A 26,901-nucleotide genomic window follows, 5' to 3' on the forward strand; every position below is an offset into this window, starting at 1 on the left:
GTCAGGTTTTGAAAGGCGACTGTCCCACATTTGATCCTCTCCGTGTACTAGGGAGCCATGGAGCACTTCAATTTCGAGTTACCAAAACTCAGACATTTGTGTGTTGAGTAACAGAGTATATGAGAGTTTTTAGAAATATGGTAAAATTGATAACTGTGCGAGTTCAATAATCTAACAGTGAGCAGCCGCAGGGGTCGGACACCATCAAGGTAGGAGTGGAAGTGTTCCTCCGAGGCCCGGGGAAGCTCACCTGGAACGAAAAACGGTGGCATGGTCCATACCCTGTCACCGAGGTCTCCAACAGGGCATTAAAAGGTAAGAAGGGAGGGGGACAATAACTGGCATCATTTTCTACTGGCTAAATAAGACCTTTGGCAAGTGGGGAGCGTTTCTGGGACAGTTGGCTCTAGGACTGTCTATTTCAATTGCTATCTTTATCACGTGTGGTTGTTGTTGCATACCCTGTATCAGGACCCTAGTCATCCGGACTATAGATCGAGCCTTGACTGGAAAGGATGGATCTCCACCGGCGTACCAAACGCCCTTGTTCCCGATGGAGAGGGAGGACACAGCCCTCCCTGAAACGGACGCACTATGGGAGAACATGGACTGGAATGGGCCATGCAAAGGGGGAAATTGAGAGTTGCTTTTGAATAAGTCTTCTGAAATGTTGCATGCTACTTGTAAAAATTGCCGATGTTTAGGGAACCCCTACCCATATTTTGTGACCCTAGGTCGGACAAATCAGGATATGCAAATAGGGAGGACACGCCAAAGAGTGCCGGGGGACGCTCGCCTCCCTGCCTGATCCCGGCAGCCGCAGAAAAGCTTGTAAGGGATGTGGCCTCTGGGAGGCCAAGGGAGGGAATGTTAGGGTTAATGTTAGGGTTAATTCGAGACTGCCACTACAGGTCAGGAGTGGCTCACGTGATATTAGGAGACAGGAGTACAAGGGAGGGAGGAAGCGAAACTGGGGATTCCGCTACACCGAAACTGCTAGTGTCACGCGATTCAATAAACAAAAGAAACAGGTAACTCGTGAGCGAATGGCATCGGGCCAATAAGGGGGACACAAGTGCCCGATATTACCTAATATGTGCAACAAAGTTCGGCCTTACCAAATATGTGCAGCGAGGGGTTGGAATGGGGAAAAGGGGTATAAATAAGAGTAGAATGTAAGGGGAAGGCAGAACGCGCCTTCTCCAGCGATGCCGTGTACTCGCTGTGCCAGTTACGATTTTGCAATAAAGCCACACTTCACTATAATCAGGTGTTGGTTGTCTCTCTTCCGAACGAACACATGGCAGAATTTGAAGCCCAACAGTCTTATATTCAACATCAAGAAGAACTGATGAACCACATACACCAGAAAAGTCTTACCTAGAGGCCATCATCACAGTGAGCTTCTAAACCTTCCAGTTAGAGGCCAGGGGCCAACTACCCTAGCAGCACACAGTCACTGGTAGTTCAAATTTGATGAGATAAATGCCAGACTTGCTAAAGCAACAGTATCCTTCAGCAGCTCACATGGAAATGCATAATATTTTGAGTGACATAGTCAAGGTCTTTTATCACAGGTTTTGGAAAACAAGAACTAGAGGGAAAAGATTTAAGTTGAGTCAGTAGGAGTAGGGACGTAATAGGAACACAAGAGGCAATGTTTTTTTCTTTCTGAGTGTTCAGAATATAGAATAAATATAGGTGGCACGGTGGCGTAGGTGTTAGCACAACTCTTTACAGTACAGCTGGTTGGGGTTCAATTCCCACCTCTGCCTGTAAGGAGTTTGTACGTTCTCCCTGTGATCGTGTGGGTTTCTTCTCACAGTCCAAAGACATACTGATCGGTAGGTTAAAGGGCTGGAAGGGCCTATTCCATGCAGTATCTCAATTTTAAAAAAGAAGCCACCAGAGGATGTGGTTGAGGCACCCATGCATTAACAGTAATTTAATGGCCCTACCACAGGTCTATGGATAGGAAAGGCTTTGAGGAAAATGGACTGGTTTAGATTGGAATCTTGGTCAGCATCAGCCAGTTGGACAGAAGGGTCTGCTTCTATACTGTACACAGAGTGAGGAGTCATCAAACAAAACTGTTGAGTTGCCAGCCCTGAGAAACGCATTAATAATTATATTTATGACATTCAATTAATCCTATATCTTATGATCTTATTGTCATATTTATAACATTGTTATAAATGTCCCTTTGTCATTAACAGTCTGAGATAAATGATGAAGATACAATAACAAGAGAAGGCCCTGCACAAAAGGGTCTTTGATGGACAGACATTTCAATCTCACAGATAAAGTGGGCAAACCTTGTAATCAGGATTACCAAAGAAAACTTTATATGAGGAAGTTGAGGGAGAGAGCGGGAGAACGTTCAATTCATCCTTGAAGTGTTCCAGCACTGATCAAGAATCTTGGGAGCACCTTGTTCATAATTTCGCCTTGTGTAATTTTATAAAATACAAGCAGAGGACAACCTAAGATAAAGCTACAAACATAGCCCAATTGCAGAATTGTCCACTGTAAATTATGCAACCCAGAGTAGATTCTCTTGGTTAGAATACAAAGACAGGTGGCAGCACAAACTGGCCTGCTAAGTCACTCATGCTCACGAGCATTCTGAAACAGCATCTAATGATCCCAGGCAAGTGATCAAAGCTCTGCAATCCGGTGCATCTGTTTATGAATGGCTGTAAACAACTAAGCAGCTAATGGAAGGAACAGACTTCAAAATACCCTGCCACAGAGTCCAACATGTCAATGGCAAAGAGGTCAAAACCACATACAGCCAGAAGTACCAAAAAGATGATTCATGTCAGTTTCCTTGTGAGATCCCCATCAATACAGAGATCTGTCAGCAGCTAACTCATTTCACTCTACCTGATTTCAAAGAACAGGCAAGAGCACTTGATACAGAAAAGGCTGGGGGACAAGACAACATCCCAGGTTAAGACCCAAGACCTACTACTAAGCTTAAGCACTACTAAGACTTGCACCCTAAAACAAGCTGCACCTCCAATCAACTGTTCAAGTGCAGTTACAACACTGATAGCTACCTCACAATGTGCAAAATAACCAAATTATTTCTGATTCACAAACGTGAGCTGCCCGCAAAACACTGACATAGATCACGAGCGGCATCTTGATGACTTCACTCACCACAACTGTGAAATCATTCTACAACCTATAGACTCCAGTTCAAGGACCCTACAACCCAAGTTCTCAGAATTTTTTCTTCTTCTTTGCACAATTAGTCTTTTTTGCACACCGTCTTTGTTTATGTATAGTTTTTCATAAACTCCACTGTATTTCTTTTTTCCCCTGTAAATACCTGCAAGGAAATGAATCTCAAGATAGTATATGGTAACATATATGTACTTTGATAATAAATTTATTCTGACTTTGACAAATAGGAAATTATTATTGTGTAATTGTGGCCTAGTCTATGTTTAATTATCGACGAAGAGGTGGAAGGCATGGTTGATGGTGTATTTGCATCAAGGCAGTATTTAAGGGAGTGTGGCATCAAGGAATTCTGGTAAAACACCTCAGTGGTTGGAGTCATGCATCACACTAAAAGCAGTTGTTTGTGGTTGTCATAGTCAGGATATCACGGCAGAAGTGTCTCAGGGAAGCGCCTTCAGCTCAATCAGCTTAAATCATTAATGAACTTTGTTCCACAATAAGATCAATGGGGGGAGAGGGAACGTTCAGTGATGACTGTAATGTTCAACTCCGTTAGCAACTTCTCATCAAATGAACATGCAGCAAGACCTAAACATCATTCAAGCCTGGGCTTACAAGCAGCAAGCGAGATTCATGACACAGAGTGCCATGTAATATTTATTTCCCAGAAGAGAGAATCAAATCATCATAATCTGTGGCATTATCATCGCTGAGTCCCAAAGGTTACAATTGATCAGAAACTCATCTCAACTAGCAACAGAAATACCATGGCGAAAAGAGCAAGTCAGAGAAAGTATCATATGTTGATTCCTGACAACGTAATGTATTTCCACTACCTTCAGACCACAAGAGTGTGATTAAGTATTCTTCACTTGCTTGGACAAGAGCAGCCTGAATACCTCAAAATGACTAAGTTTCCATTAACCCTGCTAACATTCACTCCTAGCATTTCTGCTACACTATGGCTCGAATGTGCACCACACACGTAATGAAGTGCAGTACAAGTGTGCGCCACTTAACATCTGTTCGGATAATGTCTGATCGCATATACATCCATAGTCCCAATCAGAGAATGCAACGTAACGTATGTAACCAATCTCGTGTATCGTGTGTCTCTTGAGTGTAGTAGCCTTATCTCTCTGTTTAATTTTCTTTCGAAAATATTACCGTAAAGTGCATCATGGCTTCCAAACACAGAAAAACCACTGGAAATAGCAGCAGCAAGAGGCAAAGGAAATGCATTGATTTGTAAGTGAAACAAAAGGTTATTAAACAATATGAAGGTGGAAAACCAGTGAATGCTATTGCTCGGGAATTAGCCATGTCACACTCGACAATCATGACAATCGATGCAGGTTATTCAACCTGAAACTCTTCCAGTGGAACACTATGAGGAAGTTGAGAACAGTGATGTGGATGATCCTGATCCTCTTTGATAAATTATCTGTGATATAGGCTAAGAAAATGTTTACAAAAAAGTTTAAAATGAAATAAAAAATTATAGTGTATGTGTGTATTATAGTGTACAGTATACAGTTTTAGTGTAAGTTCTTGCCAAGTTAGTCAACACAGGTACGCTACAGTCCTCCATATAGGTTTGCTAAGTATATAATACGGTATTCGCACAACGTCCAAATCACATAATGTATTGTGGACGTTAAGCGACGCATACCTGTATTTCACACAGGGTTATGCAGGTAATACCCTCCAGTCCCGCCAAAGGACACAGCTCTGCAGGCATGTGAGTACAGCACCACCTGCAGGCTCCCTACCAAATTACATCCTACTCATCACTGGTCCTTCATTGTCACTGGGTCTAAAATCTGGAATTCCATGCTTGAACTGTCAACTTGAAGCACTGTAGTCCTACTGGTGAAAGTACTTTCACAATGCTCTTAATCACCACCCACAAGGGCAAGTAAGAATAGGCAATAAATGTCAGCACTGCAAGTGACTCCCAGATTCCATAAAGTGACTCCCAGATTCCATACAACAGACTACAATGTCACTACCATTTTTAAACTTGGAGCACAAATGACCAAACAAGTAATTGAGTTAACAATTGGTAACTCTCTAAACAAGCCAGTGATATATAGTACCTGGCTTGGAATCCAAAGTCTTAAGATTCTTCAATTTCTTTACTTTGACCTGTTTTGGAACATCACCTGCAACAGAAAATAAAACAGATTAGTTCTATCAAGGGAATGGAAAGGTAATAAAGGGATGGTGAAAAGAAAGGAAGGGAAAATAGATTTAAAACAACATAAGAACATCTATTTTGTTTTCATCAAATACTTTAAATTTTGATGCAGCAGCTCATGCATTTATCTTTTAAAGTTCTAATTCCTATTAGAAAGTGGAACTTATATTTAAACTGATAATAAATCATCTTTTTTGCATTCTATAACTGTGCTAATTGATTTTTGTTGAGTGAAAACTGGAAAGCTGAGAAGCAAGCACACCTTCATTCTGAAATGGAGCCTTTTTAAAACAGAACTATCTGGCTCAGATATACAGAGTGAGAATTCTTAGTTCTGGATACTGGATAACTTATGAGAAAAAAACACCAGTGGAAAACAGACTATACAGGATGTATGTACACAAAATTATTGGTCTCACCAAAATCATAAAATATAAAAAGCTATACTATTAGTATTGATCAGAAAATTTTGCAACTTGTGGGAAAGGTGTCTCAAGCTGGGGGGTAATAGGTGAAATGCTGAAGCTGATGGAATCTGATAGGAGAGGAAAGTAGAGTATGGAATAAAGGGAAAAAGATTAAGAGGGGAACTAGTGGGAGGTTGATGGGCAGATGGAGAGGGTGGGGAGGGAAAGAGATATGGTGAAGGGAGCCAGATGGATCTGCAGGAGGAAAAGGAACAGAGGGTGAACAGTTACCAAAAATTGGAGAATTCAACATTCATCCCGTCAGGTTGGAGACTACCAAAGCAGAATATGAATTGCCATTCCTCTAATTTGGGTTTACCCCTGACTTGCAGTAGAGGAAGCAGAAAGCAGACATGGTGTGGAAATGTAAAGGAGAAATGTTATTTCTTGTATACAAGTGTAAAGGATAACAAAATAATTGTTATTCCAGATCTGATGCAGCACAAGAAACACAAAAGATATAGCACACATATAGTAAAAAAAGGAGTAAATATAAATGCCTAGGGTAGCTTATACATAGATTGTATGTCCATAAGTGATGCTAGGCTGTGCATATGTGACTGACAGGAAATAATAGAGCAGTGATGGAGTTAGTGGGGGAAGGTGCTGATCAGCCTTACTGCTTGGGGAAAGTAACTGGTTTGGTGTCTAGTGATCCTGGTGTGGATGTTACATAGTCTCCTCCCGGATGGGAGTGGGACAAACAGTTCATGAACAGGGTGGGTGGGATCCTTCATGATATTACTGGCACTTTTGGCAATCACTATGGCAAAATGGTTAGCAACTGAGAGATCCAAACAACCATGGCGGATCGAGCAAAGTTACTCAGTGAAACAATCACCCAACCTGTCATCAGTTTCACTGGTGTAGAGGGTGTGTCAATTGAAGGCCAGTTGTTTCTTTATTAGGCAGGCAGTGAGGAGAAAAAAGAACAAAAAAACTTTGGATATGGAACAGGTGAAAAAGAAGTCTATTTCATATCAGGTATAGCTCACAATCTTCTGATGGATAATTTAGAAATGTCAGGCACATGAAGCAATTTAATTAGCTACCTATCAAGTTCAGACATCCCACCCTGCAAAAACTCACCCCCCCCTCCCCCTGTTGACCTCCAAGGGTGTACATAATACTTTGTTTAGTGATTTTCTCTAATCTGTAAACCAAGTTGGGTACATGCAGAAAATGTGATATTGAAATATGTACTTATATTACATTATATATTACCATGGAGTCATTTTTTAAAATTCTATTACAACTTTAAGCAAGTCTACAGGGAGTTTGGCCTCATCAGGTTGGACATCAATAGAGTAGCTCCTTAGCAGCTAGCCAGCTAGTTTAAATATAATTAGCTATGCTAATGAATGAATGACACCTGTTAAACTCACCTCAACATGTCTCTTACATTTTAACCCACCATGGGCAATAGAAAAAATCACTGTTGCAAACAGTGCAGCGAGCAACACTGTCATTATTTTTTGAGGTCAACTATAAAGCCCGCCCACAGAGAAAACTGATAGGTCTACTTAGCATGAAAAGAGACATCTCCCTCTCCAAAAAATTGATTTCCGGGATATTGTATATAATTTGCAGCCGTCAGGGAGCCGCTATCAACATGCGGGAGGTGGGATGTCTGCAAGTTGGATGTATAAAATTCAATCCACTGGCTATGTAAAAAGCTGGCAATGATCCAGTTGTTAAAAATAACATATTGCCCAGAAGAGCAAAAAATGGTGTAAGGAAAATTACCTTTTTAAAAAAAAATAAACTACTTAAAATTTAAAGGTATTGCTATTGAGGTTATTAATGAAAATGACATCTTAATTGAGATTGGCAAAATAAAAATATCCCACCAAGTTTACCTGCTGGCTTCATGTCACCTATTCGGATAATGTGAGGCCAGTGTTGCAATGTTTTGGCAAAGAAAGGGTTAGTCACTCCAAGAATAACAGGTGGTCTATGTAAACAGAAGAGCAAACAAGAGAACAGAATTTTAATTAATTAAAAGCATCGGTATGCAATTTACTGGCATTGAACATTCATGCATTCAAATATTTATGTGTAAGCTGAACAATACAATTCACTCACGGGGCCTGTGTTCGCGTGGTGTATTCCTTGAATTCACTGTCATGGATAGTAAAGTACGGCCTGAAATCGCTGCAGTATTTCAACGGGGAAATACAGCTATGAATATCAAAAGAGGAGATCATTAAGTAACTTCTCAGAAGGAAACTTTTAGCAGTGTGTAGAAGACAGTTGAGATCACAACACTGTTGATATTGCTGGAGAACTCTATTAGCCACAAAGCAGCTTGCGGCAGATCTAAATTAAATGTTTCTGCAGTATTTAAAAAAACTCAATTCGTCATTAATCTGAAGCCTCCAACTTTCTTCATCAGAGGAATGTAAAGAGTAAACATCCTAATGTGTGTGTTACTTTTACACACTAAATATTAACAGTTTTAGATTGGTGGTTGTGTTCTGAACGTAATGAACAAAGTAAAATACATGTGCAATTAAAACTAAAATATCACAAAATGCTGAAGACATTCATCATATCATTTGTGAGATGAAAAGAACACTTTATGTTTCAGGTCTGAGCCCTTTTTTCAGAATTTGGAAAAGAGATAACAGAAGCTAACAGAAAAGCTGGGGGGGGGGAGGATAAAAGTGACAAGGGATGTTATGATCAATTCAAATGGGTTAACGTGCCAGTTAGAGGCAGATTCTGCTTTTTGGCTTGTGTTCGGCGTTGCTAACAACAGGACTGTGGGATATGCTTACAGTAGTAGGTTAGGCTGTACTAAAGGAAAGGAAAAACTGAGTTAAAGATTACAGATGGATAATTGTCAGAATTGGCCAATTCTGCTACAGAAAGAAAGAGCAAGTTGATGAAAAGTTGGAGAATTTGACATGGAGTATGGAAGGCTGTAATGTGTCCAAATGGAAGATGTGCCATTTTCAAAGCTTGCATTGCAGCTTAATATACAAACTTTTTGTGCACAATTAGGAGTTGAAGCAAAAAGCAAGAAGGTGACGGGCAACTGTACTAACTGCCCGTTACGCCCCTGGCATTTAGGGCAGAGGTGAAGGTTCCCCCATATCTGTCTGTCCGTGGTTATCTTTTCTATTGTGCCCCAGGATCAGTGTTCAGAGCTTCCTCTCAGGAATACCGCCGTACACAGATATAGAAGAATTCTTTGTTGTTGTTTCCGTAACAATTTTTTTTTGACCAGTCAGGGTTGTTAGCCCTGAGCTGAACCTCCAAACATGGAGGACCAGTGGACCACTCTTGGTCTGGCCTCTACCCTTTGATCTGTTTGACATGGGTGACCCCACCAAGAGCCAAAGCACCAGGCCCTGACTCCAGCCAACATAGCTCTCCAGGTCATTGAGGCACACAAGCCTCCAAACCCTATGACAAGGTTGTGGTCCTCTTGGAGGACAGGCAGCTGGAAGATCACTGACTTGTTTTCTCTTTCCTAGTTCTGATGAAGAGTTTCAGATCTGAAATGTTAACCATTTCCTTTTCCACTGATGTTCCCTGATCTTCTGAGTGTTTCCAACATTTTTGATTTTTATTCTGTATTAGTTGTTCTTTGGGAGGAGCAGGCTTAAGTTATTTTAGAAGCTTCAATCTGTATTTTCCAATGAAATTAGTAACCATTTTATGTCTAGATCATGCAAAAAGAAGTTCTGAATGTTTTTCCTATTTTTACAAAAACAGCTTCTTGAATATGCTCTTCAATTGTGTTCAGCTTCAGAGGCATAAAAGGCATGCATTATTCCATTCACCACCACTGCTCTGCAAGTACACGCATACACTATCCACAAATCATAAGTTACCAATTTCCCAAGTTAAAATACACAACAGAAACTATTTTAGCTTCAATTTTCACTCTGCTGATGTATGCACATGAATTACAAAGAACTTCTTGTGAAAGAAGCAGATTTATAGTATTGTCATTGTAGTTTAGAAAACATAGAAAAACATACAGCACAATACAGGCTCTTCGGCCCACAAAATTGCATCCCAAATTAAAATCTCACTTGAGAGGTTGGTTATGACTAGAATGAACTCCTGCCTCAGCAAGGACCTGGACCTATTGCAATTTGCCTATTGCCACAATAGATCAAAGTCAGATGCAATCTCAAAGGCTCTCTACATGGTTTTAGATCACCTAGGCAACACAAATACCTACATCAGGATGCTGTTCATCGACTATAGCTCAGCATTTAATACCGTCATTCCCACAGTCCTGATTGAGAAGTTGCAGAACCTGGGCCTCTGTACCTCCCTCTGCAATTGGATCCTCGACTTCCTAACTGGAAGACCACAGACCGTGCAAATTGGTGATAACATATCCTCCTCGCTGATGATCAACACTGAGGTGCTCTACTCTTTATATACACATGACTGTGTGGCTAGGCATAGCTCAAATACCATCTACAAATTTGCTGACAATACAACCATTGTTGGTAGACTCTGGTGGTGATGAGAGGGCGTACAGGAGTGAGATATGCCAACTAGTGGAGTGGTGTCACAGCAACAATCTGGCACTCAACATCAGTAAGACGAAAGAGCTGATTGTGGACTTCAGGAAGGGTAAGATGAAGGAACAGATACCAATCCTCATAGAGGGATCAGAAGTGGAGAGAGTGAGCAGCTTCAAGTTCCTAGGTGTCAAAATCTCTGAGGATCTAACCTGGTCCCAACGTATCAATGTAGTTATAAAGAAGGCGAGACAGCAACTATAATTTATTAGGAGTTTGAAGAGATTTGGCATGTCAACAAATAAACTCAAAAACTTCTATAGTTGTACCATGGAGAGCTTTCTGTCAGGCTGCATCACTGTCTGGTATGGAGAGGCTACCGCACAGAATTGAAAGAAGTTGCAGAAGGTTGTAAATCTAGTCAGCTCCATCTTGGGCACTAGCCTACAAAGTACCCAGGACATCTTTAGGGAGTGGTGTTTCAGAAAGGCAGTGTCCATTATTAAGGACCTCCAGCACCCAGGGCATGCCCTTTTCTCACTGTTACTATCAGGTAGGAGGTACAGAAGCCTGAAGGCACACAGTCAGCAATTCAGGAACAGCTTCTTCCCCTCTGCCACCCGATTCCTAAATGGACATTGAAGCTTTGGACACAACCTCACTTTTTAAAAAAATATACAGTATTTCTGTTTTTGCACATTTTTAAAATCTATTCAATATACATAATTGATTTACTTGTTTATTTATTATTATTATGTTTTATTTTATCTTTTTTTCCTCTCTGTTAGATTATGTATTGCTTTGAACTGCCGCTGCTGCTAAGTTAACAAATTTCACGTCATATGCCGGTGATAATAAACCTGATTCTGATTCTGAATATCACACATATTACTGGAGGTGGTTATTAATATTTATAGCATCTTCATGTACCCCACATTAATAAGTGCTAGGAATTAATACATTTTGACTGGAGACTCTTAAAATTGTTTTTTTCAAAATAGAGTGTTGCAATATTACATGTTTAATGCTCTGTCAGAAGTAATGCATATGTTTATTAGAATGATTGTGGCTGAATTGGAAAAACAGCATATTATAGTGAAAAACTGATCTTTAATCTCTAAGATTTATTTACAGAATTTGCTACTTTACCAAACCAGGGCCAGAACCGTTTCAGATGACTCAGCAGGTGATGGTGCCATGACAACAAGAGGCTCCCCAAGTAACACCAGCTCCCAAAGCATCTGAATGTGGAAAAATATTGGACAAAAACACCTGCAAATGAAGAAGATGTATAATAATGTTTGATATTAATCTTCTCATGAAACTTTCAGCTTGTTCCAAAGTGGGTGGCGTAGTAGAGTAGCAGATGGTGTTGCTGCCTCACAGATCCAGGGACTTGGGCGCGATCCCAACCTTAGTTACTGTGTGTGGTTTGCACATTCTTCACATGACCACTGGGCTTTCTCCCACATCCCAAAAGTGTGCTGCTGAGTTAATTGACTGATCTAAATGGCTCGTTGCTATAGGTAAATGGCAAGAGGATCTAAGAGGAGTTTATGGACATTTGAAAGATTGAATTGAAGGGCTACAGGGGACTGGTGGGGGGTGGACACAGCTCATGAGCTTGTTTTGTTGGGAACCAACAAGACCCCAAAGAGAAAATGGCCCGTGTCTAAAGGGTAGGTGGGGCAAACAAGAGAAGTTGAAAGAAAGAGAAAAGATATCTTGGTTGAATAAAAATAATGAAATTGCAGAGAAAGTTTCCCTGTTTCAATGACATATACTTCATGCAGTTATTGCAAGAGAAATGCTGTAATATACAAGAAGCAATTTAATCAAATATTGGGAACACAGGAAAAAGAATGATAGAAGGAAAAAATCACTTGTTTGTTTCTCCCAGAAACAGACATACTAACTGTAATTTTAACCATAATCTCAGCTGAAATCAGTTAAGTCAACACATTTAAAAAAACAAACCCTCATTTACATTGCTCAGTACCATACTAAATGTATTTTTCTTGGGTGTTTGCAATAGTTTTAGCTACCATTCCCCCCTCCCCCCACTTCATTCTTCGGTCTTTAGCTCCTACTGAGTTTAATGGAAGACTACTTCCAAACAATGAGATTTTGGGACATCAGGTTTGATAAAATCTTAAAACCAAATATTATTTCCCAAATTAAATGTTGACTGGAGACATAAGAGACTGTGGTTGCTTGAATCTGAAGAAATAAACTATCTGCTGGATGAACTCAGTAGATCAAGCAGCATCTGGGGGGAAAAGAACTATCCATGTTACAGGTTGAGACTCTGTATCAGGACTGAGAATAGAGAGGTGACATGATGATTAAAAACAAGGGGAAAGGTATTAAGAAATGAGAAAGGGAACTGAAGTGCTTAGTGGACTGAGGAGAGGTAGAGCTGGGCGACAGTTACAGTTGAATAATAGATAAATGTAGACAACACAAAAGAGCGAATGTGAGGGAGATAGCGGGACTTGGAGGAAGCTGTACGATAGGTGGAAGCAGAACCACACAGGGAGGCATTCGAGAGTTCGAGATTGGGGTGGGGGAGAAGCTTGTGAATGAACTGTGTGGATGGAACCAGGAAGGAGAGGGGTTTGAAGTTAGAAGGAGAAGGAAGAAAGTGGTGGAACAGGTGTAAAGAACCCACCAGCGGGGAGGTTCACTTGAAGTTAAACTCAATTGTTCATGCCATTGGATAACCACCCTCTCCACCTCCCCCCCCCCCCCGTTCCATCTCCAACCTGGATATGAATGGCATAATTTTCAGTAGGATCGTCTTCTTTTTTTTTGCAGATACCAGTCTCAACCAATGTCTAACAGGTGCAAAGCTGTATAAATGGGATACTCTTAATGAGCAGCATTCTGAAGATAATTCATTTAACATTTTGAAATACAAAGAAAAAGTGCTTTTCATTGGGGTTGTTCTCAGTGATCAAACGCTGTACTATTTACATTACCTGAACAAATCTACTTCATGGATTGTGGGAAGTGCAAAGGAGACCTGTGATTCCATCTGAAAGAATAAAAAAGAACTGTCAGTATAATTTATTGCATGCTGCAAATTTGTACTATTATGGTGAGCTAACTGGGTCTGAACATTCTCAATAATTGATCACTGATTTATAAAGAAAGGACATACAGTGTCAGTGAAATGCTTAATTCTTCCAAAGAAAACAGTGATTTATTAGAACAGCATTTTTCTTGGAGTAACATGTTTCACAAACAGTAAACTTCTCTATGTCTTTACAATATTTTTTCAGAAGTCATTGTAGTTTGAATCCTATCCACCACAGATTTATCAATGAACTTCTTTGATGCAGACATTTACATCAACAGCGCTGTCACAGTGATTGTTATTTATCCATCCTTATGTTGCTATAAAAATACTGATTTATTTGGCTTGTCACACTTCTGTTCCCCCGACTTGAAACATCTCATGATTAAGTACCAACCGTTCTCCTCCATGTTCCTCACTGCAGTTTACATACTGCCAAAAGCCAACCTTAATGAGACACTTAAGATATTGAATGCAGCCATCACCAAACAAGAAGCCCACCCCAATGAACTTCAAATCATAGTCAGTGACTTCAACCAGACTTGTTTTAAGAAATCTCGGCCTAATCATCAGCATATAACCTGCAGCACCAGGGGTCTCAACATGCTTGCCACTGTTACACTACAATGAGGAATGACTACTGTTTTATTCTGGACTGCATTTCAGGAGACCTTGGCTGTCCTTTTTCTACTTGCATACAGGCAGAGGCTAAAGAGCAAGGCCCCAAAGATGATAAAAAACAAAGAGGTGATCATGGGACACAGAGGAGCAGCTACAGGATTGATTTGAGTCGGTGGACTCGGGTGTGTTCAAGGAGTCATCAGAAGATTTAAATGAAATACCAAGGTTGTCATGGACTTTATAAAAACAGTCATAGGTGAATGTGTCCCCACAAAATCATTCAGAGTCTTCCCAAACCCGAAGCCCTGGATTACCTGTAAGATCCACAATCTGCTGAGGGCCAGATCAGTGGCATTCAGATCTGGCGACCAAGTAAAATACAAGAGGTCCAGGTACCATCTCTGGAAAGCCACCTCACGTGCGGTGGCAATTCTAGACCATACCAGAATCACGGAAAGATGCTCAACAGCTGTGACAGGGCTGGAATACTATCACCTCCTACAGAGTGAAACCAAGCGACATCGGTGACAACAAGGCTTCAAATCCAGATGAGCTCAATGCCTTCTATACTCACTTCAACTGTCAAAACATGGAAGAACTTTCACAAACTCCCACAGCCCATTATGAGCCTTAGATTTCAGTGTCTGAGGCCAACGTGAGAGCATCCTTCAGGAGGGTGAACCCACAGAAAGCATCCAGCCCAGATGGGGCCTGTCTGAGTACTGAAGACCTGTGCTGATCAACTGGCTGGAATGTTCACCAGTATCTTTAACCTCTCACTTTGGCAGTCTGAGGTACCCACCTGCTTCAATTGTACTGGTGCCCACAAGAAAAATGTGGTAACTGCCTCCATGTCTATTGTTTAGTAGCACTTACATCCACAATGATGAAGTGCTTTGAGAGGTTCGTGATGAAACATATCTCCTGTCTGGGAGGTGACTTGGGTCTGCTCCATTATGCTGACTGTCACAACAGGTCCACAGCAGAAGCCATTTCATTGGCTCTTCACTCAACCCTGGAACAACTGGACAGCAAAGATGCATACATCAGGATGCTCCTTATTGACCACAACTCGGCATTCAATACCATCATCCCCTCAAAGCTAATCAATAAGCTTCAAGACCTTGGCCTCAATACTCCCTTGTGCAGTAGGATCCACGATTTCCTCACTTGCAGACCCATCAATTTGGATTGTCAAAAACATCTCCTTCGCAATCTCCAGCAGCACAGGTGCACATCAAGGCTATGTGCTTAGACTCTTGCTCTACTTGCTTTATACTCACGACTTTGCGGCTAAGCACAACTCCAATGCCTTGCTTAAATTTGCTGACAACACCACTGTTGTTTGTCCAATCAAAGGTGGTGACAAACCAGTATACAAGAGTGGTGCCACAACAGTAACAACTTCTCACTGAAAGTCAGCAACACCAAGGAACTGATTATTGACAAAGAGGAGGAAACTGTAAGTCCATGAGCCAGTCCTCATCAGGAGATGAGGTGGAGAGGGCCAGCAACTTTAAATTCCTTGGTGTTATCGTTCCAGAGGGACTGTCCTGAGCTCAGCACGTAAGAGCCAAATTTTTGAAGAAAAAATGGCAGAGACTCTACTTCCTCAGAAATTTGCGAAGATTCGGCATGACATCTAAAACTTTGACAAACTTCTATAGATGTGTCTTGGAGAATATATTGTCTATCTACTGTACTTCCTTAGAAGATTGGTGTCATTCAATGTCTGTAGTGAGATTCTGAAGATGTTCCATAGGTCAGTTGTGGAGAGCGCCCTCTTCTTTGTGGTGGCGTGTTGGGGAGGAAGCATTAAGAAGAGGGACGCCTCACGTCTTAATAAGCTGGTAAGGAAGGCGGGCTCTGTCGTGGGCAAAGTACTGGAGAGTTTAACATCGGTAGCTGAGCGAAGGGCGCTGAGTAGGCTACGGTCAATTATGGATAACTCTGAACATCCTCTACATAGCACCATCCAGAGACAGAGAAGCAGTTTCAGCGACAGGTTACTATCGATGCAATGCTCCTCAGACAGGATGAAGAGGTCAATACTCCCCAATGCCATTAGGCTTTACAATTCTACCGCCAGGACTTAAGAACTTTTTAAAAGCTATTATTAATGCTTTTTGAGATAATGATTTAGATGCATATCATATTTTTTACTGAGTTAAGTATTGTATGTAATTAGTTTTGCTACAACAAGTGTATGGGACATTGGAAAAAAGTTGAATTTCCCCATGGGGATGAATAAAGTATCTATCTATCTATCTATCTATCATGGGTAAAGCTCTTCCAACACTGAGCACATCTACACGGAGCGCTGTGGTAGGAAAACAGCATCTATCATCAAGGACTTCCCACCATTCAGGCCATGCTCTCTCCTCAATGCTGCCATTAGGAGGAAGATACAGGGGCCTCAGGACGCACACCAGCAGGTTCAGTAACAGTATTACCCCTCAACCAGTAGACTCTTGAACAGAAGGATTTACTTCCCTCACCCCAACACTGAACTGTTCCCACAACTTACGGTTCACTTTCAAGAAGTCTGCAATTCATGTTCTCAATATTTCTTACTTAATTTTTATTATTATTTTATTTTGTATTTGCACAGTTTGTTGTATTTTGCACACTGGTCTGTCCTGTTGGGTGTGCTCTTTTATCCATTCTAATGTGTTTCATAGATTTACTGTGTATCCCTGCAAGAAAATGAACCTCAAGGTTGTGACATATGTGTGCTTTGGTATTAAATTTACTTTGTACTTTGAACTTTAAGATATGAATTTAGTTTAATCTAAAATTAATGAAAGATAAAAGTCCTATCAGTCTGAACACATGCTATAATAAAATTAACCCTGCTGACATTCTGTGCCTTCTTAATTTGATGTAAATTTTATATGAGTGGTTACAATTACTGTGCAGAAATAACAAAATGTAATGACTCCTGATGAAGGGTTTCGGCCCGAAACTTCGTCACTACCCCCTCCCATAGATGCTGTCTGGCCTGCTGAGTTCTGCCAGCATTTTGTGTTTTTAAAATGTAATGCTTATTGGATTCAATTAATTTCCCAAAGCTGTTTGACTAATTCCAATTTCTGCCTATGTTTACATGAAGTACGTGAAATGGGGAAGTAGTTCAGATGCTACTACAAGTTGTGTCAGGGTGTAAGGGAAGTAAGAAAACTGATAATGTTTATTCTTATACACAGTCCAATGGCTCCAAATGGAAATTTGTGGACATGGCAACCAAGACAACAACAGATGCATGGTTCTGATATCCCTCAAGTTTTGAATAGCTTGGTAACAATTGTACAAAATGCTGGGATACAACAGGTATGTGAAATTATACCTCAAAGTGTCAAAGGGGTAGAAACTGGCAGAGTAGCCCAACCTACATAACCATATAACAATTACAGCACGGAAACAGGCCATCTCGGTCCTTCTAGTCTGTACTGACGCTTACTCTCACCTAGTCCCACTGACCCGCACTCAGCTCATAACCCTCCATTCCTTTCCTGTCCATATACCTATCCAATTTTACTTTAAATGACAATACTGAACCTGCCTCTACCAGTTCTACTGGAAGCTCATTCCACACAGCTACCACTCTCTGAGTAAAGAAATTCCCCTTCGTGTTACCCTTAAACTTTTGCCTCCTAACTCTCAAATCATGTCCTCTTGTTTGAATCTCCCCTACTCTCAGTGGAAAAAACCTATCCACGTCAACTCGATCTATCCCCCTCATTATTTTAAATACTTCTATCAAGTCCCCCCCTCAACCTTCTACGCTCCAAAGAATAAAGACCTAACTTGTTCAGCCTTTCCCTGTAACTTAGGTGCTGAAACCCAGATAACATTCTAGTAAATCTTCTCTGTACTCTCTCTATTTTGTTGATATCTTTCCTATAATTCGGTGACCAGAACTGTACACCAATCAAATTCGGCCTTACCAATGCCTTGTACAATTTTAACATTACATCCCAACCCCTATACTCAATGCTCTGATTTATAAAGGCCAGCATACCAAAAGCTTTCTTCACCACCCTGTCCACATGAGATTCCACCTTCAGGGAACTATGCACCATTATTCCTAGATCACTCTGTCCTACTGCATTCTTCAATGCCCTACCATTACCAATGCCCAATACCTACATAGACATTCATACTCGTTGTAAGTACACAAAACCACTCTCTATAGATACCAAAGATGTCAAGGCTGAAATGAAATGGGGAAACTAAAGACTTAACATCTGGTTAGGAACAGCTTCGTGAAATTTGTCATGGATGAGTGAGAATTCTTATATAACTTTTATTGTGACCATTATATACAAAAAAACAAAGTGATGCAGAAAACAATAAATGAATCACAAAGTGCACGTTTTAATTCTAATACAGCAAAAGAAAAGGCAGTAGAAAATGGTTTCAAATCTTGTTGATAAGTTCCAGAGTCACCAACAGGTGCTACTGGCGTATGATCATTATATATTAAGAACTGAAAGAACTGCAGGTCTCTCCCATCAGTGAGTTGCTCGCTGGCAGAGAAAATTAAGGAGCTGTGCAGTGTGCTGCCGCCCGAGTCAAAGGCATGCAGTCTAATAGTGAGTGACATTCTTGGTGGTTGCTTTTCTTGTGATCGCAAGATCCTTTTGGACATAGTTAATGTGGTATGCCGCAGGTTTGATTCTTTGATTTATCAGCAGTGAGAAGGGGCAGTTGGCAGGGGAGCCGCATGGCCTCGGTTGTAGCGAGGACTAGGCCTCAAGCCTGGGTGTTGCCTGCTTACAGCCGCCAGGAGGGAGGCGTCAGATCTGGTGTGCTCCACCAGGGGTGGCAAGGCGCAGCATCCAGGCTGGTGTCGCTGCAGCCCCCCAGCGTTCAGTCGGCAGAAACAAGCTCTGTTGTGGTTGATTGCCGGTCTCGGCAGCATTCAGTGGACTCAGGGCCTCAAGTTGTGGTCTACAGCCACCAGGAGAGAAGCGTCAGAGCCGGTGAGGGGGGCAGCGTGGCACGACATCCGGGCTGCAGTCGGCGTTGCCCCGCCAGCGTTCGCTCGGCAGAAGACAAGCTCTATCATGGTCATCTGCAGATTCCTGCAGCAGTAGATGGCTCTGGACTCTTTAATTGCATGGCTGTATCTTTCTATCTTGCACATGTTGTGTGTGCTTTGTGCTATGTGTGACTGATGGAAAATTTAAAGATGCAAACACAAGGAAATCCGCAGATGCTGGAAATTCAAGCAACACACACAAAATGCTGGTGGAACGCAGCAGGCCAGTCAGCATCTATAGGAAGAAGTACGGTCAATGTTACAGGTCGAGACCCTTCGTCAGGAATAATGGAAAAAGAGATGGAAAAAACGTCGACTGTACTTCTTCCTATAGATGCCGCCTGGTCTGCTGCATTCCACCAGCATTTTGTGTGTGTTGCGTGACTGACAGTACTGTGCTTTGCACCATAGCCCTAAAGTAACACTGTCTCGTATGGCTGTATTCATAAATATTCATGTATGGTAAGCTTGAATCGAATTAAATTGTATTGAGAAAAATGAAAGGTGGCATAAACTGGCCAGAGTTTAACCATCCAAAGTACATTAAATACTGTAATTATGTGAGGTTGCTTCAAGTGCAACTACTTATGCAACTGTATAGCATATAGACTACTCAGTTCTTTAAAAAATATCACATCAAGGAAGTTTCCCTAGTTGCATAGTTAATGGTCATTCTAATGGTCATAGTTATATAAAAAAACTATAGCAATAGTCAAAAAATACGTATTTTTCACAAATGACCCTTACCTCTTCTCCAGATTGTATCATTTGTGTTGCACCCGGTTTGTCTTGCTTAGTTGGGATCCTAACCTATTATACATCGGACAAAAACAGAATTCCTTGGTGATTGGGTTGCAAGACTACATAACTTAGTTTATAATGATCTGGATTTCCCTGCAGAACTCACAACAACTCCCTTTGATTCTCATGAAACTTATAACGTGAGCCAACGTGGATGGCCAGAACCTCCCAAGATGAGCTCATCAGTAACTTACTATTTAAATGAATATTTTGCAGCAAATTAAAGGATCTTATAGTTGGAGGATTTAGTGAAGGGGAAGGTGAACTCCATGGCAAGTCTCCATAATAATTCAGAGAAGGTATTAATGACTTTACAGGCTTAAGGGTGACTAATTTCCTGGCTGCTTTGGGAGGTAAGAGAAGAGATTGCTGGGACTTTTGTCTGAGATTTTTATATCTTTGTTGGCCACAAACAAAATACCAGATGCCTGGAGGATGGCAAATATGGTCTAAAGGCAGCTTGGTAAAACATGCTATTACAGACAGGATAAATTATGGATGTAATGCTGGGGCTTTAAGAGGCATTGGTCAGCCCACATTTGGAATATTTTGAGCAGTTTGGGTGCCTTATCTATGAAAGGATGTGGTATTGAAGCAGGTCCAGAGGAGAATGAAAGGGTTAATGGTTGATGCCTCTGGAATGGCAAGCATTTGGAATGCACTGCCTAAGGGAATGGTGTAAATCACCGTTGACAGCATTCAAGTATCCAGACAAGTACTTGAATCGCCAGGGCATAGAAGGTTATGGGCCAAATGCTATGTTTCGATAAATATGGTTGGGCACTCATTGTTTGACGTGAATGGGGTACGCCAATTAGTCTATTTTTACATTATATGGCTCTATAATTATGAGAAATTTCTCTTTTCAGGATTTTGTAGCTCTGGAATTCTTTGCACTGGAGACAGTGGAAGCAGATTCATCAAATACAGTAAGTACACTTAAAGCAGTGGTTGATCAGCATTTATACAGTTACTAAGTCAAAGCGTATGAGAAGAATTGAATTGAACTTATTAATTACATCCTTCAAATACATGAGGAGTAAAAATCTCTACGTTATGTCTCTGTCTAAATGTGCAATGTGCAACTTACAGTAATTTATAATGGGAAAGTGAATTTGTAGCCATGATTATACTGAATGGCAGAGCAGATTCAAAAAGTCAAGTGACCTCTTATTTCCTATACTCCTTTCTTGGTAGCCATATCAATCACCACGTCATAGGAACCAGACACAATAATCTGAATGAGGCATTAACAATATTCTAAATCACAACATCTTATTCAGTATTAGAATACTTGAGAAATAATGGATGACTACAGTATTTTTTATTTATAGGCTTGTGATAGCTGTTGTGAAAACTCACAAAGGCAAAGAATAATCCCCCTCAAACTGTAATTGAGCATTATACGTAAAAACATTAATCACTATATGTAAAAGTATTACATACGTAAAAACAATCCACATTTATATCAAAACATTTAGAACATTTATAGGACCTGAGTGTGTCCCATTTATCAACATAAACTTATAGAACATACCATTAATAAGAGTTAAGTTGTGAAAAACAATTACTTTGGTAATGATCCCAATGAGTGCTTTGAGCAGTTATGGATTGCAGTAAATCCCATCTTCCTGGTATATTGGACCTTTTCCAGTCTGCTTATCGCTCAAATTGGTCCACTGATGATGCTGAAGCCTCTGCACTCCATTCCCTAACTGTCCCACCTGGAAAATGGTGCGTCATACGCCAGGAAGCTGTTTATTGACTTTGGCGTGGTGCTTAATACGATCATCCCTCAGAAGCTGATGAGTAAACTACGCTCGATGGGTCTCAACACTTGTCCCTGTAGCTGGATCTTGGGACTTCTTGATAGAAAGTCTGTGTTGGTAGCAACATCTCTAGCTCTATCTCGCTGAACACCAACACCCCACAGGGCTGTGCTCAGCCTGCAGCTGTTCACACTGCTGATGCATGACTACACTGCTAACTTAAATAGAATTATCAAAACAGTGGTTGGCCTCATCAACAATGTCGAGGAGATATAGAGGCAGTAAAGCGGCCGGTAGAATGGTGCGAGCACAACAATGAGTTTTAATGTGGACAAGGCTAAGGAGATGATTGTTGAATTCAGGAAGGTCCAGGGTGACCTTTCCTCACCCCACATAAACGGGTCCTCCAAGGAAAGAGTTAGTGGCATCAGGTTTCTGGGAACGTATATAACAAATTATCTTACCTGATCACTCAACTCCATCTTTAGTCAAGAGAGCACAGCAGCACTTCCTGAGGGGACTTAGGCAAGCAAGGTTTGGTGGTCATACATCTATACAGTTGAATGACAATAATCTTGAACATGTTCCCAATGACATTTCCTATACAAAGCCGCCTTCAAATTGCCACCATTAATGATAAAGAAACTCGTGCCACAGAGATCAAGATGTGTCTGTGGAGAGAGTCGTCAGCCTTGCTTGATTATCTTGCATCAGAATGATCCCGGTAGGCGACTGTCTCAATCTGGAACACTGGCTCTATTTCTTACGTATTCTGCACACATTACCTTACCTGCTGAATATTTCTAGCATTTTGTGATTTTGGTTCAAATTTCCAGTATTGTCAGTAATTTCCTTTTCAACCAGATCAGCCATGGTCTTCGGAACTGGCAGAGCAGGCTGGAGGCCCAACTGACCTCCTCCTGCTTCTACTTCTTATGCTCTGATTTAGAGTGAAAACATTCTTCACTATCCAAATGCCTCTCTGCCCGAGTCACAAATGCATCCTGTCACTAAATTAGTTTGACAATTTCTTTTCAATAGTCTATGTCACCCAGGCTTTTGATACACATCAATCAAATCACCTAAACAATTCAACCAGGTCGGCTGGTGAGACAGGAACTTTTCCAGGGTGTTGTCGAGGCACAGATTCGTATCACTCATGATCACTCCAAACAATATATGCATACAGAAATCAAGTTCAGCTTATTGTCATTCAACTGTATGCATGTATACTGCCAAATGAGACTATGTTCTTCCGGATCAAGGTGCACAAAACAGTACATATTGCTCACACAAAACAGAAAGTAATGTTACCATAAATTAATTAATACATAATAAGGTGGGCATATACAATACAATTTAAATAGTAAACAGTGTAATGCTATTGGCACTTCACACATAATGAGGCTGTACGATGAGATTCATATGTGCTGGCAGGGCCTGGAGGAAAAGCTGTTCCCCATTCTAACAGTTCTTGTCCTGAGACATAGTAGGGGATCAAGGAGATTGTTGGAAGGGTGGGAGGGATCATTGACAATGCTGTGGGCCCTGTGTATGCACCACCCCTGATAAATATCTCTGGTGGGCGGAAGAGAGACCCTGATGATCCCTTCAGCAGTCCTCGCAATCCTGTGTAGAGATTTGTGGTTAGATGCTTTGCAATTCCTGTACAAAACGGTGATGCAGCTGGTCAGGACACTCCTGATGGTGCTCCTGTTAAAACTCATTAAAATAGGTGGGGTGGGGGAGCGTCTCTCATCACAATCTCCTCAGCAAGTGGAGACCTGCTGTGCTTTCTTGGTGGTGTGGAGGGATCAGGTGAGATGTGCGTACAGTGAGGAGTGGTTAGCTTGCATCTTCTTAAAATCCACAAGCAGCTCTTTGGTTTTGTCAACATTGAGACTCCAGCTGCGCTCGCACCATTCTACCAGCTGCTCTACCTGCTCTCTGTAAGCCCCCTTGTCATTACTGCTGACGAGGCCAACTACTGTTGTGTCATCAATGAATTAGATGATTCGGTTTGAACTGAGTCTGGTAATGCTGTCACGCATCAGTAGCACGAAGAGCAGCAGGCTGAGCACACTGTACTTTCAGGGGGAGTTGTCAGCACCAGGTTTCTAGGAGTGCGTGCAACCAACGATCTCACCTGATCCCTCCCTCCACACCACCAAGAAAGCACAGTACCGCTTCTCAGCGTGATGGAGCTGGAGACATTTCTGCCAACGTGGACTGACTGTGGCCTTCCTGTCAGGAAGTCCAGGATGCAGTTACAGACAAGGGTGATGAGGGGTGATTACCTAATCATGATACAATCGTACCTGAGATTATAATTTCCAATCATGTCATTTTGTATCAGCAGTACAGTAACCTACTCCGGTCCACAAGAATAACTTTTAACTAGAATGGGACTTTCATACATGCAAGGAAGTGATTCGTTGAGTACATCCTTCATTCTCTTCAAGATTGAAAACAAGTCAGATTAAATTTGTTTTCACTCCCCTTTTCATGCTCCTCCTTCTATCTATATATTGACTGAAGACAACATAATGGAATTTACCAAAAAAAGGGAAGTAGTTGACAACATCTATAGCTGAGGGGTTAATTACAGTATTTATCCATTGACATTAGTACTGTTCATAATCACAACAATCAAAGTCAGAAATACTTCCAGATGAGACCATTAAGAATTTAAATACCCATAAGAAGCTGAACAATTTAATTGAATTGGAGCCATTATGAAATTTCATTTAATATTTATGGAACTAATCCATGCTTAATGCTAAATAGTTTGTGAAACAGTACCTTTATAACAATCCCCATTGTGGGAAGATTTAGTGTTCTTCCTGGGATAGGCGCTGGCCAATGATCCAGATCATGACAAGCTGGGAAAAAGCAAAGTTATATTGTTGGTTTATCATTGTAATTTAACAGAGGTTGCATCCAAATTTCAACATTAATAGTACAAAACCAAATGATATACCACTGTATTAGACCAAATGCAGATTTGTTTCCATTTATTAATTACTAATTGCAAAAATAGATTGTTCTAGCCAAATCACTTGTCGAATATGTGCCACTATCATAATTAGCAAGTGTATTGACAATGTGAATCCTTATGGGAGATATTCTGGATACTTGGCATTTGGGGACAGTGAAATGCATACAATAACATTTCTTGAATTTAGATGCAGGATCAAAGGATGTAATTACTGGGAAATCAGGTATTTTCCATCAGAAGTGAAGGAAGGTTAAGCCATGAGCACCATTCTCCCGAATCTCCTGGAAACTGCTGACAGAAAAGACCAGCATTTGGTACCGATTTGTGGGGAATGCAGTAAGAGGTTGCCTTTTTTTCTTTTAAACCAATTTACTCTTATAGTAACACACACAAAATGCTGGTGGAACGTAGCAGGCCAGGCAGCATCTATAGGAAGAAGCAGTTGATGTTTCAGGCTGAGATCCTTCATCAGGACTAACTGAAAGAAAAGATAGTAAGACTCCCTTGTCCATTCATCCCCCCCATCCCTTCCCACCGATCTCCATCCTGGCACTTATCCTTGTAAGCGGAACAAGTGCTACACCTGCCCATAACACTTCCTCCCTCACCACTATTCAGGGCCCCAGACAGTCCTTCCAGGTGAGGCGACACTTCACCTGTGAGTCAGCTGGTGTGATATACTGCGTCCGATGCTCCCGGTGCGGCCTTTTATATATTGGTGAGACCCGACTCAGACTGTGAGACTGTATCGCTGAACACCTATGCTCGGTCCGCCAGAGAAAGCAGGATTTCCCAGTGGCCACACATTTTAATTCCACGTCCCATTCCCATTCCGTTATGTCTATCCATGGCCTCCTCTACTGTCAAGAGGAAGCCACACTCAGGTTGGAGGAACAACACCTTGTATTCCATCTGGGTAGCCTCCAACCTGATGGCATGAACATTAATTTCTCTAATTTCCGTTAATGCCCCTCCTCCCCTTCTCACCCCATCCCTTATTTATTTATTTATTCCCCCTCCCTCCTTTTTCTCTCTCTCTGCCCCTCTCACAATCACTCCTTGCCTGTTCTCCATCTCCCTCTGGTGCTCCCCTCCCCCTTTCTTTCTCCCTAGGCCTCCCATCCCATGATCCTTTCCCTTCTCTAGCTCTGTATCCCTTTTGCCAATCACCTGTCTGGCTCTCAGCTTCACCCCACCCCCTCCGGTCTTCACCTATCATTTCACATTTTCCCCTCCCCCCCTCCCACATTCAAATCTTTTACTATCTTTCCTTTCAGTTAGTCCTGACAAAGGGTCCTGGCCTGAAACGTCGACAGCACTTCTCCTTATAGATGCTGCCTGGCCTGTTGCGTTCTGCCAGCATTTTATGTGTGTTGCTTGAATTTCCAGCATCTGCAGATTTCCTCGTTTACTCTTACAGTATTTGTTTCTTATGCTCCAAGCAGATACTGATTAGACTAAGCCTAATACAACAATAGTTCATTTTATTAATTATCAGTGGTGCACTTGGCTGCTTTAGCTCTGGAAATTGCTCAGTTTGCTATACCAGCTGATTCACTGTCAAGATGTTCCTCCAACCTCATGTTAATAAATTTTATTTGCTCATTATCAATTTTAATGGCACCTCAATGAACTGCCTTTGGATATCTTACTGCACTGACTACATGGTAATTAAAATAAACTTCCTTGTTTTGTTGTAGTATTTTTTTCTCCAGTTCTCAACATATACCCACCAGTTCTGTTCCTCTGTGAATTAACTACCGTAGATTCCGGATTTTAAGCCGCTACTTTTTTCCCACATTTTGAACAGCTTTGAACTTTGCGGCCAATAATCCGAAGCGGCTAATGCATGATTTTTTTCATGCCGCCTCGTAAACATTTTGCCTCGTAACAGTAGACCAATAAAATTGATGAGTAGTTCACAGAGGTCCAATGAAATTGTACGATAAATCAAGCGCACTTTCACAATTAAATTATTGTAAATCAGTCATTTGTACTCCCCCTCATCAACATGGAAAACACTCGAAGCATTGTGCTACCTACCCTACTTAGTTTAAACTATATTTGTTTTCTGTACTACATCGCGGGATGCTATGACGTCACACCCGGTTTCGCGGTGTCTTGTGGGAAAATGCCGTTTGCGATGAAACGGGACGGAGGGGGGGGAGCGCATTACGCGAGCGGCTTTGGATCTGAGCGAACTCTGCTTTTAAATGCCGTTTGCGATGAAACGGGACGGA

The 26,901-nt window shown here is 41.3% G+C and overlaps 1 protein-coding gene across 1 annotated transcript in view; it reads right to left on the reverse strand.

The window, feature by feature from the left end:
• dennd6a (DENN/MADD domain containing 6A) overlaps positions 1 to 26,901 on the reverse strand; it is an 87,220-nt gene that overhangs the window by 16,313 nt on the left and 44,006 nt on the right. Inside the window, exons 7-13 of the mRNA XM_073072247.1 lie at positions 24,466 to 24,545; positions 19,841 to 19,903; positions 13,331 to 13,386; positions 11,499 to 11,621; positions 7,945 to 8,040; positions 7,719 to 7,813; positions 5,292 to 5,357 (exon numbers count right to left, since the gene is read on the reverse strand). Coding sequence (XP_072928348.1) covers positions 5,292 to 5,357; positions 7,719 to 7,813; positions 7,945 to 8,040; positions 11,499 to 11,621; positions 13,331 to 13,386; positions 19,841 to 19,903; positions 24,466 to 24,545 — 579 coding nt within the window. The remainder of the gene's footprint in view (positions 1 to 5,291; positions 5,358 to 7,718; positions 7,814 to 7,944; positions 8,041 to 11,498; positions 11,622 to 13,330; positions 13,387 to 19,840; positions 19,904 to 24,465; positions 24,546 to 26,901) is intronic.

Source organism: Hemitrygon akajei, chromosome 19, assembly GCF_048418815.1.
Source record: "Hemitrygon akajei chromosome 19, sHemAka1.3, whole genome shotgun sequence".
NCBI classification, from domain to species: Eukaryota; Metazoa; Chordata; class Chondrichthyes; order Myliobatiformes; family Dasyatidae; genus Hemitrygon; species Hemitrygon akajei.